This window comes from Zonotrichia albicollis, chromosome 1 (assembly GCF_047830755.1).
Source record: "Zonotrichia albicollis isolate bZonAlb1 chromosome 1, bZonAlb1.hap1, whole genome shotgun sequence".
Lineage (NCBI taxonomy): Eukaryota > Metazoa > Chordata > Aves > Passeriformes > Passerellidae > Zonotrichia > Zonotrichia albicollis.
In genome coordinates, this window is record NC_133819.1 from 141,694,963 (window position 1) to 141,713,263 (window position 18,301).

The following is an 18,301-nucleotide window of genomic DNA, read 5'->3' on the forward strand; positions in this document are numbered from 1 at the left end:
GATTTGATCTTCAAATTATAAAAAAAAAAAAGTTAAATTTTACAGTCAATTTTGTAAATTTCAAGGGAGACAATAACTTCTACTTTCTTCATACACATTCTTTCAGAGTTATCAAGTGAGTAGATTTTATAGACACTTATATCGCTTCTCAGTCTTGATTTATAAGGGAATATACAGAGTAATAGAAAGCATGCTCTGCAAAATTCTGATGAGTAAATCACCAGATGAAGTGTTGTTCCAGTTTTAAAGACTGATTATTTCTTTCACAGGTATTTGCATCCTGAAGGTCTCCCTTCTGATTACACCATCACATTTCTCTTTCGGGTACTGCCGGACACGCCGCAGGAGCCCTTTGCTCTGTGGGAGATTTTGAACGAAGCGTATGAACCACTGGTTGGAGTTATTTTAGATAGTATGTGTTTTCTGTTTTATCAGTGATTTTAACTGTACAAATGATTAATTCTGTGTCTAATTTTATTATTGCCAGTGTTTCAATCTGCTACTAGAACAACCACCTGAATCTGGCAGGGAGTAATCTCTAATGCATGGATTTTAGATTCAATTTAACTGAGCTTAATTTGGAGTTAGAGTCAAATTTTGAGTTAACTGCTTTAAACTGGATTCCAAGGATCTATACTAGATGCAATTTGATGTGAGGTACTCATCTGCTTTTAAGATTCCCAGTGCTTTGAATCTGATTCTGATCAAATCTGTCTTGATGTAAGCCAGTGGTACTGGGAACATATGTAGAGGAAATGCAGTCTGGTGAAAAGAAGAGTAAGGACCACAGATATGAACTCTTGATGGCTCTTCATTTCTGCTTGGTTTTACTTTCACAATTGTGAAGCAGGGATTATAATTTACAAGGTTTTACTGTTGAGAGGATGAAGCTACTGTGATGCCTGTTCTTGATAGCTGGCAGTTTGTCAGCTTGGAATAGGTGGGAATTAGGCATTTAGCCAGCTTGAAGAAGGGTTTTTCTTGTCCAGCTCTCACAGAGAATGAATGTGAGAGTAAAACCAGGTAGACATGGGTGAGGTGGACTCAGAACTGCTGGTCCATCCTTCCTGTCAAACCAGGAAAGAGAATTTCTCTGACATAATTTGTTACATGCAGGTCAGTGTGTTGCTTATGAATGTGTTTTACTAACATTTGAGCTGTCATCTTTGGTGCGCTTTGTTGAATGTAAATTGACTTTTTCAATTATTGTATCAGGACTTTTTTTTTAACACGGAGGCCCTTAATTTTGATCTCACACAGATGGTGGAAAAACTCTGACTTTCTTTAACTATGACTACAAAGGAGATTTTCAGACTGTAACTTTTGAAGGTCCTGAAATAAGGAAGATATTTTATGGGAGTTTTCATAAGGTTAGTAACAACAATAGGGGAAAAAAGCACTCTGAATAAAAGCTTATGAGTTTTTTGTGTTTCAAAATCATGTTTCATGAGGTCAATTACTGCCAAAAATGTATTTTGTAACACCTACTTTATTATCATACATCTCTTTGCAGAATTAGATTAACATTAAACAAATTATAGTTTTTACCATGAAGCTGATGTGTTAAATTTTCATCTCATACTTTTGCCTGTGTTTTAGAGTTCATTTAAAAATACATATCTTGAAAAGTAATTTAGAAATAAATCAGCTTTTCCTTTTAAGATTTGGATTGGCAGTGTCATTCAAAATAAAATTTCCAGTAAAAAAATCATTTTTTCATCAGCTGTAATTTTAAAATACATTTTAAGAGCTATGCCATGTTGAACTTTCTTTTGTTATTTGAGAACTTTTAGCATTCTTTCTGAAAGCAGGTGAAGCAGCACTGGGATTGTAGCACATATTCATTGTAGAGAGTAATTTTGTCATTGACTTTTTTCCTGATGTTTGGATCTTTCCTAAACCAAACAAACAAAAGCCCTGAGAGTTTGCTCATGACAGGATATTTGTAGTTAGTCCTCCCTACTGGGAATGTCTCTGCAGTGAGGGACAAGAGAGTGTGATCAAGGTAGAAGGAAAGAATTTGGTTATTGTGCTCTGCTTTCCATACTGCATTTGATGTGATTTGATTTTTTCAGTGTAAAATCTTCACTATGTCAGGTTTTGCTGTCAATGTATAATTTACAAACTAAATTTTGGCTTCTGTATGTGGCTGGCTATAATGTCTGTAATGATGAAATCCAATGCTCTATACAACGAATGGCCACAAAAATCAAAGGTTCTGTGGGATCTGAGTAGTAAATGAACATTGTGTAGATCTTCTGTTGGGACAAATTATTTAAGTTGCCAATTTCTTTGCAGATGTTCCAGAAGTAGAAAAATAAACTAAATTCATTCAACAGTTTACAATCATAGAATAATTGAGGTTGGAAGGGACCTCTAGAGGTCATCTAGGTTATTTGCTTTGGAATGTTCTTGGAGTTTCATTAGCGAGCATGGAGTTAGGAGATCAATTCAAAAATGCCCCCCTTTTCCCAAGGAAAGAACACATTTATCTCATGGGCTCCTTTGTGTGTTAAAGCATCTTCTCTTTTGCTCAGCTGCATGTTGTTATCAGCAAGACCACAGCCAAGATAATTATTGACTGCAAGGAAGTGGGTGAGAAGACCATTAATGCAGCAGGGAATATTAGTTCTGATGGCATAGAAGTGCTGGGAAGGATGGTGAGATCCAGGGGACCAAGGGACAATTCTGCACCGGTGAGTGGAACAGAACAACTCTTTCCAACACTTAAAATATCCTAAAAAACAAATGTTTTGGAACTTTGCAGTTGGTTTTAACTTTAAGCCAAGTGAATTCATTTTAAACAGTAAAGACCCAGCATTTCAGAAATTCTGCAAAAGCCTGTAGTAGTTGTCAACATGGGCAAAATCTGGTTTTTATTATTTTAATAAATGAAATAATAAGATCGTTATTGTTGAAATTTTATTCTCAAAAATATATGTAAACACAGTTGATACATTCAGATATTACTTGTGTTCCAAAAATAATTACATAGAGTAATATAATGTATAACCCCTTTGCCTGGTATTGTTTAAACTTTGGTTTTTAAATTTTTTTGTAACTATTCCCCATGTCTGTTATTCCTCTGATTCTTTGTCTGCCCCTTAATTCACTGTCTGTTCACTAAAAAATTCAGCTGGTTTGGCACAGGCTGTCCCCAAAAGCTCCCATCTAAGTATACCTGGCTTACTTAGCTCTTTTATAATACAGGACATTTTAAGAGAGAAAAGTCTCCCCCAGTTTAAGTGCTCATTCATTCCTCTGAAATTACTCTTCTAGAAGCAGTAATTGATTATTCTTTCTGCTTGACAACCAATGCATATCTTTCAGTTTTGTTTTGTTTTGTTTGGGGGATTTTGAGTTTTTTGTGCATGGTAGTGTTTGCTAATTTTCCTTGAACTTTCTTGACCCTAGAATGAGTTTAGCAGAGAATGTGAACCTTGAACCAAGGATTGACTTGAATAGGAATGAGGTTTCAAATATGTATTTACTTGTTAGTATGTGAAAATACTCTTGTTTAGCAAAAAATAAGCCCTCAGAATATGTCTCTGTATGAAAAGAAAGAGCTTTTAGGGCCCAAATTGATGGATAATAATTATATGAAGCCTGGAAAGACAATTACACAGAGAAACCTTTGTAGGCACATTCCAATAGAAACAGAAAAAGGCAGACTTAGGAAATCTTGGAATTAGAGAAGCCTTTGTAAAGAAGTGGAAAGAAATGTGACTTTTGTTAGAACCCAGGAATCTATTAAAAAAAAAATCAGACTGCCCACTCACTGAAAAATTTGATTTTGTTCAAATGAACTGTAAAGCTGATGTAAGATTAGAAATGTGTAGATGAAGATGAAAATTCTTTAGTAGGGTAAAGCTGTCTTCTGGTATTACCATATATACCAAATTTGAAACAAATCAAGAAAGCACCCAAATGCCATCCTCTGAAGTCTCCATTCTGCACAATTCATTAATATTGAGCAGTACTTCTTTAAATAGTCACATTTAGGACACAGATGAGATGGTTTTCTACTCTAAAAGACATCAAAGGAATCTAGTAGGAGGCAGGATAGAGGTTCTCAGAACACCTACTAGATTAGTAGATCTCTTAGTTTTAGACATGCTTATTACATACAGTAAAAATAAGCAGACAGTTTGGAAGAAAATTGTGGATGTTTTGTTCTAATTGTATTCACATGGAACAGTTTAACATTCTTGGAATATTTTTAGTGTATTTTAAAGATAAATCAATACAGAGCAGTCATTTGAATTTTGCCAGACATTTCAATTTTGAGGAAATATAATTGTACCAGAGGTTTTTTTCCCATCAATACATACAGTGTGCAATGGTAAAATGAACAGGCAGGATAGATAGATAGATAGATAGACAGACAGACAGACAGACAGACAGATAGACAGATTGATCAAACAGGGGATTAGGCTCAAGGTGCCAAACCCTTTTAACACTCCTGAATGAGTCATCTCAGGATTGTATTGTAGCCTGAGCAGTGAAACCTGACTGGGACCAGCAGCATGTAATGTTTTCTATTCCTTCAGTGAGATTTAATGAAAAGTCCAACTTTAAAACATTGTCTACAATTCACAGACCTCGTCTTTATTGATGTTTCCTCCTCTTTGGAGCTTGTTTGCTTGCATGCATGTGTACTGTTAATAGTGTTGTCTAATGTGGTCTGTTGAGAAATTTGCAGAGCTGTAGCCTGGTTAGATGAGGATTTTTCCACCTTACTGATTCAGCTTGTGGGGCTGGATATTTAGAAAGCAAAATCACTATAAATGCATAGACTTATGAATAAATGTTTAAGAGTAGCAAAGAAAGCTTTGTTTTGGGTTTTAGCTTGGGTCAGAGCAACCCACATAATGGTTTTGAAAAAGAATACTGAGTCATCCAACATTTGGTTGGTGAATACAGCATTTCATAGAATGTCTGTTTGGTCTTTAATTTACACCAACATACTTTATTCCTGTTGTCCAGATTGCCTAGTCCAGACAAAATGAATACATGTACATACCTATCTATAAATTTTGTCCTACCATTGATCAGGATAACAGAATAGCTCGGGATGGACTGAGTTATGGAAAAAAATGGCAATACAACCTCTGAACCTAAGGTGCTCTCTACAGAACCAGCTCTGGTGCTGCTGCACCCCATTTCTGGGATAAGTGATTTGCTTAAGAGCAATATCATGCAAATGCTCATGTGTTCTGTGTCGCAGAGCAGTGTGTACCTGCACTTTTGTCTGCTGCTGCACTATGAGGCTTCCTGGAGACAGGAGCCTAGGGATGAGCAGCAAAGAGGGACACTAAGTGGCTCCCTGTGCAGCCCCAGCTTCCATTTGACACAGACATGGGCACAGACCTGCTGGACTCAGGGTGGATCTCCATGGAGCCAAACTCAGAGTCCAGATACTGCCTCCATGCTGCACTTCAGCTGTTTGAGGTGTTTTGTGTGGTGCCAGCTCATTGTGTCTGCATCTGCAGTACAGCAAACCCACAAACCAGCTAATCTGCTGGCAGGTGAGGAGAATGTCTATTTATATGAAAGTATGCCTTTATTTAAAATATAATATTTGACTTTTAAAAGGAAAAAGAATGAGGCAAAACCAAAGGTGCACATATGTAGTTAATTTTAACAGCTTTAGAAGCAATGCAGTCATAAGAAAATTTTAAAATTCATTCCTCTGTTCTGATCTTAAAATAATGCCACTGAAAATAATGGGAACAAACCCAGCATTCTGTCTCTAGCAGTTCCTCAAATTTTTTAACATGTGGGGTTAATTTAATGGGATGTTCTGTTCCATACCATTCCCTATCCAGTATGCACATAAACAAGGCATGGAAAAATAATAGAAATAGTAACAGAAGAAAGCTTCATCTCTGTAGACCCCTTTGTTCAGTGAGGGCTGTAAAGGAGATAATTGGTTTTACCACTGAATCCTATTTAGTATATTGTTTCTGAGTATCAAGCTGCCACTATTTTTAGCATATGTGTGTGTTCTTGCAGATTAAATTCTTGTCCAAACCATGTTCCCAGACCTGTGATGGGAATTTTCTTTTTTGCCCAATATTGTCACATGGTGAGCAAGCTTTTCCCCATTCTTAAGCTATTATTGCCTGGGGATAATACGGATAAGAGAGGGCATATTCTAAAATAAAATTAAACTGGAAAAAAATAGAAATATTATTTGTGGCTCAGCTCCAGTGTAAGTAATGGTCTACAGAAGACCTTGTCCCAGATAAAATCTGAAGAGCAGACCAGAGGAGTTAAGAGGAGTTATTCAGAGAAGTTAAACTCTCTTTTGCCTGACTCTTGATGTCTTTTTTGCTATAAAAAGATACTGGAATACACCATTGGGCAAAATAAGGAATTTAAGCAAGGAATGGGGGAAAATTCAACAAATGCATGCAGCATTTAACCTCGGACAGTTTTGCTCAATTCATGTAATGTCTGATAGTTCAGATGGGTTGGTTGGACACACATTTGGAAGAATCAGTGGATTTGCCATTTAAATGTGGTATTTGTGGCTTGCTGCTCGAAGTCAAAAGCCTTTGTCTAATCTGAGTGCTTGAATCAAGTTGACTTTGCTTGCTGGTGGCTCCATTTTGCACTGATCTTACATCTAACAGTCTTACTGTACATCACCTTTGTTTTGAAACAGCTGCAGTTACAGATGTTTGACATTATTTGTGCTACCTCATGGGCCAATCGAGACAAATGCTGTGAACTCCCTGGCCTGGTAAGAAACCTCTTTCAATAAGTGTAGAATTTACCTTTTATTTTTTACTTTGTTGAGACAAATGTTTTATTGGGAATGGACGCTTAAAAGTTTTTGTAAAAGCCCATCTCTGCTTGGTTTACTTGTCCTATTGAAAGTCAATTAGATGTATTTTTCTAAATCAAGTGGATGCTTTTGAGTACTGTCTTAGATTTTACTAAATACTATGTCTTAGACTGATAAAATACCTAGGATTTGAAGTTCTGCGCATCATTCTTCTCCTATCTTAACCTTTCCATAGAGAGATGAGGAAAATTGCCCTGCCCTTCCTCATGCCTGCTCCTGTTCAGAAGCCAACAAGGGTCCCCTTGGACCTCCTGGACCACCGGTAAGGTTTTATTCAGCTTTGTAGTGAACTGTACCAAATAGCCCACTGGCCACCTTTATTAGTTTATGCTGTGAATATACTGCCATTCTATGATTAATAAGGTTAAATTACACTTTCAAGTGCTGCTAAAGAGATAAAATTCTATTCAGTTTATAATGAAGATGTTATGAATTATATAAAGAAGGATTATGCTGAAACAGTTGTGGTATTCTTTAGACCTGGAACCCTTTTATCTGTCTGTAGCATTAGATACCTCATAGGTAGTGCCATTTATTTTCAAATTTTTAATCGCCTCTCTGTCTACTCTAGCAGATGTGTATTAAATATAGCTTGGAATTAAGATTTCTGAAATGCTCAGTTTACAGAATTCTTATCAATTAAAGATATGGAACATGACAATGCCACTTGTGTAGTATGTGATGAAAGAAGACTTTTCTGTCTTAAAAGCCCTACCTAAGTAAAATATTTATTGGAAAGTAGAACTGGAAGTACAGGTTCTTCTGAGAGTTCTTAAAGACAGAGAGGTATCCAAGAGCTGTGAAGGGAAGAAATAATGAAATAATCTGCCTTTGTGGAAAGCTGAATTTAATTTTTTTTAAACTTTCCAGTGAATAATGTAATGTACATTGTTACAACTTTTACATATGCTTAATGGTGTCATTTTGATGGCAGTCATTAAGAGTTTGCTGTGTAGGTGTTAAGTAAGTGTGTGTCTAAGTTCCTTGTGTGGAGCTAGATAGCCTGTTGCAGAAAACAGTTATTTAACTTTCTCTCTGTGTCAGTGTAGTATCTTAGATGGAATAAATCTCCTTTCTCTTTATTGACTTGTGGTAACTCAGGCAATTAGACCAGACATTGGAGATTCAGGCCCACTAAGTTTTGAGAACTCAATCTTGCATCCCAAGGCTGATTTTTATCAATGTAGAAATGCTCTGTGATGGTCCATTATTGATTTGGTTTAACAAGAATCCTGATTTGGAGATCTGTTGAGTGGTCATGGATTTTTTTCTGTTACAACTAGATAAATATGATTGGTATCTTAGGGCTGCTTGCTGAGTGAGTCTGAGATGAGGGTCTCTTGTGAAAAGTTTGAACTGCATATTTCTTGGCTCATACTTTGTCCCAGATGCACCAAGGGCATGTTTTTAAATTAAAGAGCCAGGGAAGAAAGTGAGGGAAAATGTTTTTTGTGTTAAAGTGCAAAAATTACATGAGATGCATATGTTTAACAATAAAATTGACTACTATCCTTCAGATAGTAGGTCCTAGCAGACATTAATCCTCCTGACAACTCAGAGGGTAGTCTTTCTGCAAGAACTGTTCTTCAAGCTCTACAAGAAGCTGGAAAGAAATTCAAGAGGAAATTCACTTAAGAGCTGCATCTTGAACAAGGAGAAATTATTCTGTTCTCGTATTTGAGTACAGGTTATTAAACAAGTATGAATGAAAGTTTTAATTCCCACATTTTAGCATCCAGTTTTTGTTCTGTAAAAAATGGGATAAATCACATAAAAATGTCATTTAAAATGAGTAGTTTGACCGCATTTCACAGTAAAATGAAAAATGTTTGAAAATTATTAGACTGGATGTCTATTACTATAGTTCAAAAGATATATGGATCAGGAATTGCTAAGGCTTAACCCAGTAGTAAAATAATGTGCTTCTATATATTACATTTAGAATTAACCATATTTTGAATAGCATAGTGCCAGGCAAGAGGAAGCTTAAAATCAAGCAGAAAAATCCCTGCCAAGGCAGGGAAATACGTGATTCTGGAGCTCAGCCTGTTATAAGTGATGCTTTTTTGCCAGACAGTTCGATGGTAGAGCTCTGCAAAAAAACGAAAAAAAAAAGAAAAAAATATTTCAGAGCCTATGAAAAAAGGAGAGCAACATGAATAAAGTCACTGTTCATCTCTGCGCCAACCAAAAGTCAGAAAGTCATATGTGCTATGTCTGGTCAGGAGAGCTCCAAGTCATTAAAATGTCATGTGACTTTTTTCTCCAAGCCAAGAATTCTTCTGTTTAAGAGATCAGGATCCTACCATGTAGCCAGTTTTAGACATTAGGCTAAAAACGCTCCAAATAAAATGCTTCCATTTGTTTGGGACAGTAACTCTAGAAAGAATTTTTAACTTTTTAGAAAATGCATCACTTCAGGTAAGACAAAGTGTTGTTGTTTAGAGTTAAGATTATCTGGCAGTTTTCATCATGGGATGCTGTTTTCATGGCTTCATTTTTGGCAGAATTTGATCCTGTTGTCTGAAGTTTCTCACACAAAGCAAAAATGAGATATGTAAAACTAATGCCTGCATTTGAAAGGAATGCTGCAGAATTGAAGAAAGTGAAGGAGACAAAATTATTGAAGAATTGGACAAGTTTAATTGCCAAAAAAAAAATCTTTCAGTGCTTCATAGGTTTTGACCATTAAAAAGAAATGAGGAGGTCTTGTATTTGTGGAGTTTCCAGATGAAGGAAGGAATGATGCATCTGGCTCCATGCTCTTTGAAGGCTAATTTAAATTTTTAAGATATTATATTAAAGAATTCTATACTAAACTATACTAAAGAATAGAGAAAGGATACTTATAGAAGTCTGCTGCACTAATAATAAACTCGTGACTCTTCCAGAGCCTCGACACAGCTTGGCTGTGATTGGCCATTAAGTGAAAACAATTCACATGAATCCAATAAAACAATCCCCTGTTGGTAAACAATCTCCAAACACATTCCAAAGCAGCAAAACACAGGAGAAGCAAATGAGATAATATTGTTTTCCTTTTTCTCTGAGGCTTCTCAGATTCCCAGGAGAAGAATCCTGGGCAAGGGGATTTTTCCAGAAAATGTGATGGTGACAAGGAGATGTCTTGATAACAGTAGATTATCAAGACATAACCTACTGCTATGTAGTAATGGGAGAAAGCACTGACTGATAAGAAGTTATTCAAAAGAAGGGAAGGCATAACAAGAATTTTTGGCCAGAAAAAAGCCCCAAAACCTGAAACTGATCACACAGGCTTAGTAGTGCTGGGGAATAATTACCAAAATAAGTCTATGAAAAAAATGAGGGGGCCTCTTCTGATGTTTTCATCTTAAATAAATGCTCTTCTGGAAATTGTGCTTTTACCAAGCAAGGTTACTGGGTTGGACATGAACAAGTATACCAACACTTGTCCAACATGGACAGGTGTGCCAACTTCAGCATGAATCCAAAAGAACATCATTTAATGGCTCAGCATCAGGCTATTTTTAAGCATATATTCTTAGTAAAAATGCAATCCATTTATGAGAAGAAAATGGGAGAAAACTGTGATTGTGTTTATGTTAAAAAGTTGCAGTCATTGTGCTGAGGAGTTTTTAATCTCAGAGTAAGGCAGTGGAAGGAGAAAGGACAGCAGATTGGAATGCAGAAATTTGAGCATCTGGAATTTTGCATCTGGCAATTGGAACTTGGTTCCATGGAGAGCATGGGATGAGGCTTTAGAGTCAGAGCTGGTCATGGTGGAATGAGTTGTAGCCATGGAGATGTGGGATGGAAGAAAGAAGCCTGAGGGAGCTGGGAGAGGTAATGGAAAATGGTTCTGTGATCATATGTGAAGACCATGTCATGACACCTTCATTGAAGGGCAACAGTACTCTGGGATTTCCAGACATTTCTGTTATTTCTCCTATTTAAAGTCTCATAGATACTGCATATAAGCACATTTTCTATTCTTATTGCTTTAACTGCTGTTGTTGTTGTAAGTACTTACTGTAGCCCCTAAAGAGTTCTCTTCAGCTATGGTGTCTAGTTGTACAAGGTCCTTTATGAGTACAATGATAGGCAGAATACCTGTAAAGCTCATATTCCAATATACTCAGATGGGGGAAGAGGGAAACTGATATGAAAAAGAAGTTATTTATGCTGTCCTAGAACAGAAAGCACATGTAGATGCTGTTGCAAAACACATCCATGGCAGACATCCACAGATATATGGTACTCCAGTGTCTCAGATGATACCAATAAAGAAGGCAAAAGGAAGGCAAAAGTTGGTTAATAAATGATGAGCAGATGTAGGTATTGCTGAAGAAAGCAAAAAAGAGAAAAATGTCCATAAGAGCATTTTACCTAATAATAGCTCCAAATTAAACCATGGTGCAGATCTAGTAGGGTCTGGAGTTGTCCTTGCTGAAAACTGTCCCTAAGTCATCAGAATGACAGAATTATAGAACTGTTTATATTGGAAAAGACCTTCAAGATGATTGAGGCCAGCTGTTAACCCAGCACTGCCAAGTCTGTCACTAAACCACGTCCCCAAGTGCCACATCTACATGTTTTTTTAACAGCTCTGGGGATGGTGACTCCATCATGTCCCTAGGCAGCCTGTTCTAAAGATTGACAGCCCTTTCTGTGAATAAATTTTTCATAATATCCAATGGAAACCTCCCACAGTTCAACTTGAGGCCACTTCCTCTCATCCTGTGGCTGTTACCTGGCAGTAGAGCCTGACCCCCACCTGGCTACAGCCTCCTTCAGGGAGTTGTACAGTGACGAGATCCCCTCTGTGCCTCCTTTTCTCCAGGCTAAACACCCCCGGCTTCCTCAGCTGCTCCTCATCAGACTGTGCTCCAGACCCTTGTCCAGTTCTGTTGCCCTTCTCTGGATGTGTTCCAGCCCCTCAATGTCATTCTGGTAGTGAGGGGCCCAGAACTGGACACAGGATTTGAGGTGTGGCCTCAGCAGTGCTGAGTACAGGGGCCGTGGTTCTGCTGGCCATGCTGTATCTGATAAAGGCCAGAATACTCTTGGCCTTTCTGGGAACTCAGCCTTTAACCATGTGATTTTGGTGAGAACAGACAGATGCGCAGGAGGTTTCAGCAACTGGAAGGGAACCCATGACCACATTTCCATCCATATCATAGCTTTCAGTGTTATTTTCATTCTTACGTAGTGTGCATTCTTGGCTCTAAGAAGTCACATCTGTGTTTAAATCTGTTCCTGTGCATGGCCACACTTCAGTATGTTCCCAGTTTAATTACTCCCGTGGAAGGATATCGACAGGATATTTACTGATTCTTGAATGCTGATTCAGGAACAGGAAGAATCTGTTTGGGCTTCTCTGGATTTCATTTCTGTTTAAGAGTTTTGGTTTTCAGTGAGTCCCGTGCTTGTACTTTACAGGGTGGTCCAGGTGTCAGAGGTGCCAAAGGTCATCGTGGTGATCCAGGTCCAAAGGTACTTTTTAAAACACTCTACAATTGAAAGATGCATGGGTTCTTGGTTTATCTCTGCTGCATGGAAACCCTGAAATGAATTCCAGGTCGTCTCTGGCTTTTTCAAGGAAAAAGCATAGTGAAATGTCACTGGCATTTACTGTAGCTCTTTCCAAAACAATAAATTGTCCTATTTGTTCCTTGATAAAAGATATAAAATTCAGAATGCTATTTTCACGGAATAAATAATTCTTTTTTGTGTGTGTGTTTATAAAGAAACCGGACAGTTTTAAATTAAACCCTAACTGCTCAAATATCTTAACTCATGTTTCAGATGTCTTTGAATCTATTGGCATTTAATTCTTCAAACAGAAGCTGCCTTTGTCCATATGATAAGAGTTTAACTTATGTCCTGTGCTACTTTAGGGACCAGATGGACCTCGAGGTGAAATTGGTGTTCCTGGACCGCAGGGACCTCCCGGACCACAAGGACCCAGTGGACTTTCTATTCAAGGGCTTCCAGTGAGACTTAAAAAATCAATAGGCATTTTTATATGATCTTTGAAACGGCAAATAGCTTAGACTAGACTGAAATAGCTTTTGGTGTTGTGATCAGAATCTGAATTTCAGTATTTGAGGTGAAATCACAGATGTGGGTATGACCTCCAGTGAACGTGGGCTCAATGCCAGAATTTCTGGTTTTCTATTTTGAACAGAATTTTTAGTCATCTGAAAGTATTTGAAGGCAGGTTGAATATGACCTGGGTATTAGCATCCAGGCCTGGAGTCAAGGGAAAATAAATTGCAGTGGGGGTTGTGATTTGGGGGTTGTGACATGGCAGTTGACCAAAATGTTAATATTTCCTCTTTTTCAGGCTGTAGTGCTCATTGCAGATCAGTTCTGACTTGAAAGGTGTACCCAAGCAAGAACACCATATTCTCTGCCAAAATTAAGCAATACTATTCATTACATAATGAAATCTATCATCAGAGGAAGTGATTAAGCCTGGAATTGCAAGGCTGTTGTGAAATAAATCACAGAATTTCATAATAAATAAACATAGTTAGAATAACGAATCAGTAGCACTTATCTTGTTTCATACACCTCTCCAGTAGATGGGTACAGACAAGTCTAGAAAAGTAATAATCCATATATTACTTTCTGCTAGTTTTTTTCCAAATTTACTACATTATTATAAAATTTCATCCTTTTCCAGCCTATATGATACTAATGAAAAATGTAATGGTTAACCAAAGCTGTACATTCTTGATTCTGTTTTCATAGAGAATAATAAGAATACTTTAATAATAAGAGCAGTTACTTCATAGAGAAATTGATTTTTTATAAAAAGTAACATTTATTTATTATTTAGAAAAGTATATTCTTCTCATGCATATGTACCATAGAAACATGCCCAGTTTCCACAGTAAACCCATTTTTCAGCATTATTGGAGATACTACTGAGGCCTGAAGTGAAATCAATTCCTTTAAAGGGAAAAAGAAAATCGCTACCTTTTTTTGTAACAAAATGGCTATAGTTTTATCAAGTTACTTATGAAACCTTTTAAAATTAGGGGGTTTTTTTTAATGTTTATAACTTCTACATTTGCATTTTTGCAAATAAGTGTCTGTTGTTTGCTTTCAGAAAGAAACATAGTTTGTTTTCTCACTGGTTTCCTTTGTTGTTTTTTGGTTTTTTTAAGAAGCTGAAGGGAACTATTAAAAGCAGAAAAGTAACCATGTATTTTGTTTACTATGCGTGATTGTTTATTTGCAGGGGCCACCAGGTGAAAAGGGAGAGAAGGGAGATCTTGGTTTTCCTGGCCTGCAGGTATTCCCTATTGTATACCCTGTCACTGACCAAGTTTGATTGTTGAATGGACATCATTGTGAGTTTAGGGCACATTTTACAAACTGCTGAGAAATGTATTGTTGGGGTGAATTTGAGCAGGGATTTAGAAAGAGGAGGAATCCAGGGCATGTTGTTGTGCAGCAGCTGATTCACTTGGGCCTTGAAGAGCTGGTTACTTTCTTGTTTAGTGCCGAAATTTTGTCTCTGTAGACTCAACATCTCTGCATTTTGATGATGTGTGTTTACTCATCTCTCATTTCACAGAAATGCCTTCTTTACTGAATCTCTTCTATGGTGCCACCCATTATTGAGCTTCCTAGTTCCATTTATCCAAAACATGTCATACAATTTCACTCAAAAAATTAGTTGGATTCTGGTAATTTGATCTCATAATTTTCTCTCCTTTTGTAATGCTTAGGGAGTCCCAGGAGCCTCAGGTTCACCAGGGAGAGATGGAGCTCAAGGTCAAAGGGTAAGCTAAAATGAGTATGTTTTACATGTGTTTTGTTCCCATTCCATAATGGAAATGTTTCCCAACATGGCTGATTTATTATAATTAATGCCACCTCTGTCCTTTCTGGAGATCATCTCTCTGTGCCAATAGGCACAGGAGGGTGGATGTCTTTCTGTCTGCTGCTGAGGGTTCAGATGTGTAATGGGACCCCTGCACGATGTCTGTGCTTTTTGCGTTTGGTAGAAGTAGATTTCACTTGTGTTCAGCATTGCCAATTAATCTCTTGGCTTATATATTTAAAATTAAATGGTTGTTAAATGGTGTATAATTAGTATGCAATCCAAGGCAATGATCTAAATTTGCTTTCTAGCTAAGTAATGAAACAGAGACACTTACAAGGAAATTTAACATTGAATGTAGAATGATACCTGCAGAAACATGAAAAAAGGTGAAAAATATTATACCAAAATTTAGTCAACCTTATTCTGCTCCTGGTGAAACAACTGCAGATACTTACAGTCTGTCTAGGAGCCAGTAAAAGAAAATTCATTTTTATTTGTGCAGTTAAACCTATAACTCCTCTTCCTTGTCTCCTTGGGGAGACTTCTGTTTCATTATTAGTCAGACTCTGGAAAGTTATTGTTAGCATAGTACTAGATTTCTGTCTACAGCAGAAGTTCATTATGAAATATAACTTTTCAGTTTCATTTGAGCAAGATTTACATATTTATGATCCTTTTTTTGGAAATGTTAATGTAACTTGAACTTCAGAGAAATCTGGGAATTCTTTGATTTTCTGACCTTGTTATAAAAAAAACCCAAACGCTGTAGCAAAACATCTATCTGAATTCACTATTATGAATTTAAACATTGTCATAAACATATGTCTAGAAGTAATTCCACTGACATTACTGTAGAATTTGGGAAATAGATAAATGGGGGGTTTTTCTCTAAAAATCAAGAAAAGAAAGGCATTTTACTAAAATAAAGATTTGTGCAATATTATCATCAGATGAATAATCTAATTGGAGGAATAGCCTTCTAATTTTCACTTAAATTGTATTGAAATATGTAAGTCAATGCATTTTTTCCCCTACTTTATAATACTCTGATGCAATATGGTTTTATGTGTTTTTATGTCTTCTTTTTGGCTGCATTGGAATATTTCACTCTAAATTGCCCAACTTTCATGCCACCTGTTCATCTCCAGGTTAATAGAGACCTGGACCCTGATGAACATTTGGGTTTTTGCCATGCTCTCTCTGGTCTTGGTCCTGGACAAGTTGAGATGGTGCTAAACATTGTCCAAGTGAGCTCTGCGTCTGCATTCCTCATCATGAGGGACGTCGAGGTGCCTGCAGTCCAAGGAGAAAAGAACTCTGTGCTTTGATGTTATTCTGTAGCTGACCTCGTATTTAGCAGAGGGTGCCCTCAGCCATGCCTTGATGCCAGCCACCAGTTCAGAGTGCTCTATTCCCCCCACATGTGGGAGTCAACAGGTTGTTGCAAAGGTGGTATTCCAGAGGAAAGCTGAGGAAGATTAGTGCAGCAAAGGCTTTTGGTACAGCCTGGAACAGTCATATGGTGCTTATTCTGTAGAATATCCCACTGTTGTCTATAAAAAGGTAGGGCAATTACATAAATTGCCTGTTTTTATAGATACAGTAATAATGCTTTGTTTGTGTGTTCTCTTTCTTCTCTGCTATTAATCACGGGAGCTGAATAAACAGCCCAGGGCTCATAAAATTAGTTCTGTTAGCCTGGTATTGTCTCTGTGAGACCCTTATGCAATGTTGTCCAGCTGTAATTATTTCTCTGGCAACAAATAATTATGCTATACTGATTTTATGGTGTTGTAACTCATTTGATTCCTGTGAAGTTATGACAACATGAAATTGCTTTTAATGGGCAAAGATCCAAATCAATTATTTCACCGCAGTCTCTTTGAAGACCCAGCACTTAAAAAAGAGATAATTCTGAAGGGCATAACTGCATCCGCAAAGAGGAACTGGAAAATTCCTGAGAAGTAAATTGCTTTTTTGTATCATGTTCCTTTTATTGGGTTTCCTCCTGTTAGCCAAGATGCCAAACTGTTTTGCAAGTATTATACTACTAGAACTGAGATTTTCTGTATTTTTCTTGGCTTAGTCATCCCTTCCCCTTTACTATTTATTGATCTCTAAGTATTTTAATTATAGTGGTAGTAGTGCTGTGGAGTACTTAGGCAGGTTGTTAAATCACACTGATTTTAATGGTGGTAAGCATAGGGCTGATATTTATTGGGAGATCTCTGAGAACTTTGAACTGGGTATAATGTGATATTAGATTAATGAAGTGAATGAATGGAGATTCTTTTTCCTTCAGTATCTTAAAATTGGAATCTCTTTACTTTTACAGTTTGTTTCCCCTTCTTTTTGTTTTGATTTCTACTGTTCATGCTTTCTGATTTTCTTTTTGAAATCAGTTGAGTAAAGGGTTTGATTTTCCTTTCTTATGTTGTAATTCATCATTTAATCTGTAAAATTTCTTTTTTGTATTTCTGAGCTTGGTTTTTAGTCCTTGATTCATTTGCTTTTTCTTGGGTTTTAGAAAGAAATAGAACGTCTTCCCTGTCAGTTATGTGAATTCATAAAAAGGTCATTTTCATAATGACATATCCTCCCTATGAAGAAGAATGAGATGTAATAAAAATACTTTGGGAAAGTTAAATGAGAGTAAAAAAGGTTTTTTCTGTCAAAGCAAATATTCAGAATATGCATGACAATATTTTATACCTGTCTGGTAACTTGTTTAAATCTTCATCTCAGACTCCACATGAGGAACAGTCCCCTCCTCTCTCATCAGCTTCCAGAGTGTCAGAAAAGATCTTATAAATGTAAAATGACTTATTTTTGTTGTATGGCTGTAGCTGTGGTTGTTTGGTGTCCTTTCTTGCTGACCCATATTTGCAGCTAACAATATAGGGGAGTTTTAGTAAAGAGAACAGATCCTGTTTCTCCACCAACAGTCCCAAGCATTTCATGTTGACAGACAGATCTTGAATTGGCAGTCATGTGTCCCAGGCTGCAGGGTTTTTAAAAGGCTCTACATGAAAGTCTTTCAAGCCTGGTTCAGCAGCTTGAGTTAAGTTTTTGCTGGTATCTAGCCCTGCTTGAAAAGTCACCTTTCCACAAGTTGCCTCAAATAAATTCCAGACTACAGAAAGCTTGAGAGTTTATAATGAGGTCAGCAGCAGTACTGATTTCAGCACCCTTGAGATTTTACCAGTGATGCCATTTGTATTTTGGCAAATAAAATCCCTTCTAAAATTTCTGTCTCTTTCTCTAGAAATTTTTTTCATGCCATTAGCAAAATATGTCTTAATTTAACTTTCCAAAGTGATATAAACCTTGATGTTAAGACCTACATTCTAGGTTACACATCAAAATCTGTCCTATCCCATTCTTGGACATGCAGTTCCATGGGAGAGAATCAGTGGCTTTGTGCAGAGTCATTTCTGTTCTGGATGTGACAGAGCTATGTAATGCCTCCAGTCATTCCCCTTGGATTAGAGGTGGTTAGGCAAAGAGGAGAATTCAATAAATGGGAGATTAAATAGTATCTACAAGGCTTCAGTACTCAGAATACAACTTTGTGAATTCTCACTGTGCTCTACTTTCTTCTACATTACATACACTAAAAATTATGG

General features: G+C 37.0%; 1 protein-coding gene across 6 annotated transcripts in view; it reads left to right on the forward strand.

The window, feature by feature from the left end:
* The window catches only part of COL14A1 (collagen type XIV alpha 1 chain), a 116,868-nt gene that overhangs the window by 79,429 nt on the left and 19,138 nt on the right, over positions 1-18,301 (forward strand). For 5 of the 6 annotated variants that reach the window (XR_012583402.1, XM_026799658.2, XM_014263843.3 and 2 more), the window contains 9 exons: positions 270-412; positions 1,261-1,370; positions 2,538-2,696; positions 6,671-6,748; positions 7,029-7,115; positions 12,275-12,328; positions 12,733-12,828; positions 14,085-14,138; positions 14,578-14,631. Coding sequence is in view for 4 of the 6 variants with exons in the window: in XM_026799658.2 (XP_026655459.2) it covers positions 270-412; positions 1,261-1,370; positions 2,538-2,696; positions 6,671-6,748; positions 7,029-7,115; positions 12,275-12,328; positions 12,733-12,828; positions 14,085-14,138; positions 14,578-14,631 (835 nt within the window). In the remaining 2 variants the exon portion in view is untranslated. Of the gene's footprint in view, positions 1-269; positions 413-1,260; positions 1,371-2,537; positions 2,697-6,670; positions 6,749-7,028; positions 7,116-12,274; positions 12,329-12,732; positions 12,829-14,084; positions 14,139-14,577; positions 14,632-18,301 lie in introns of those variants that run through there. The other variant, XR_012583404.1, reaches the window with a different exon arrangement.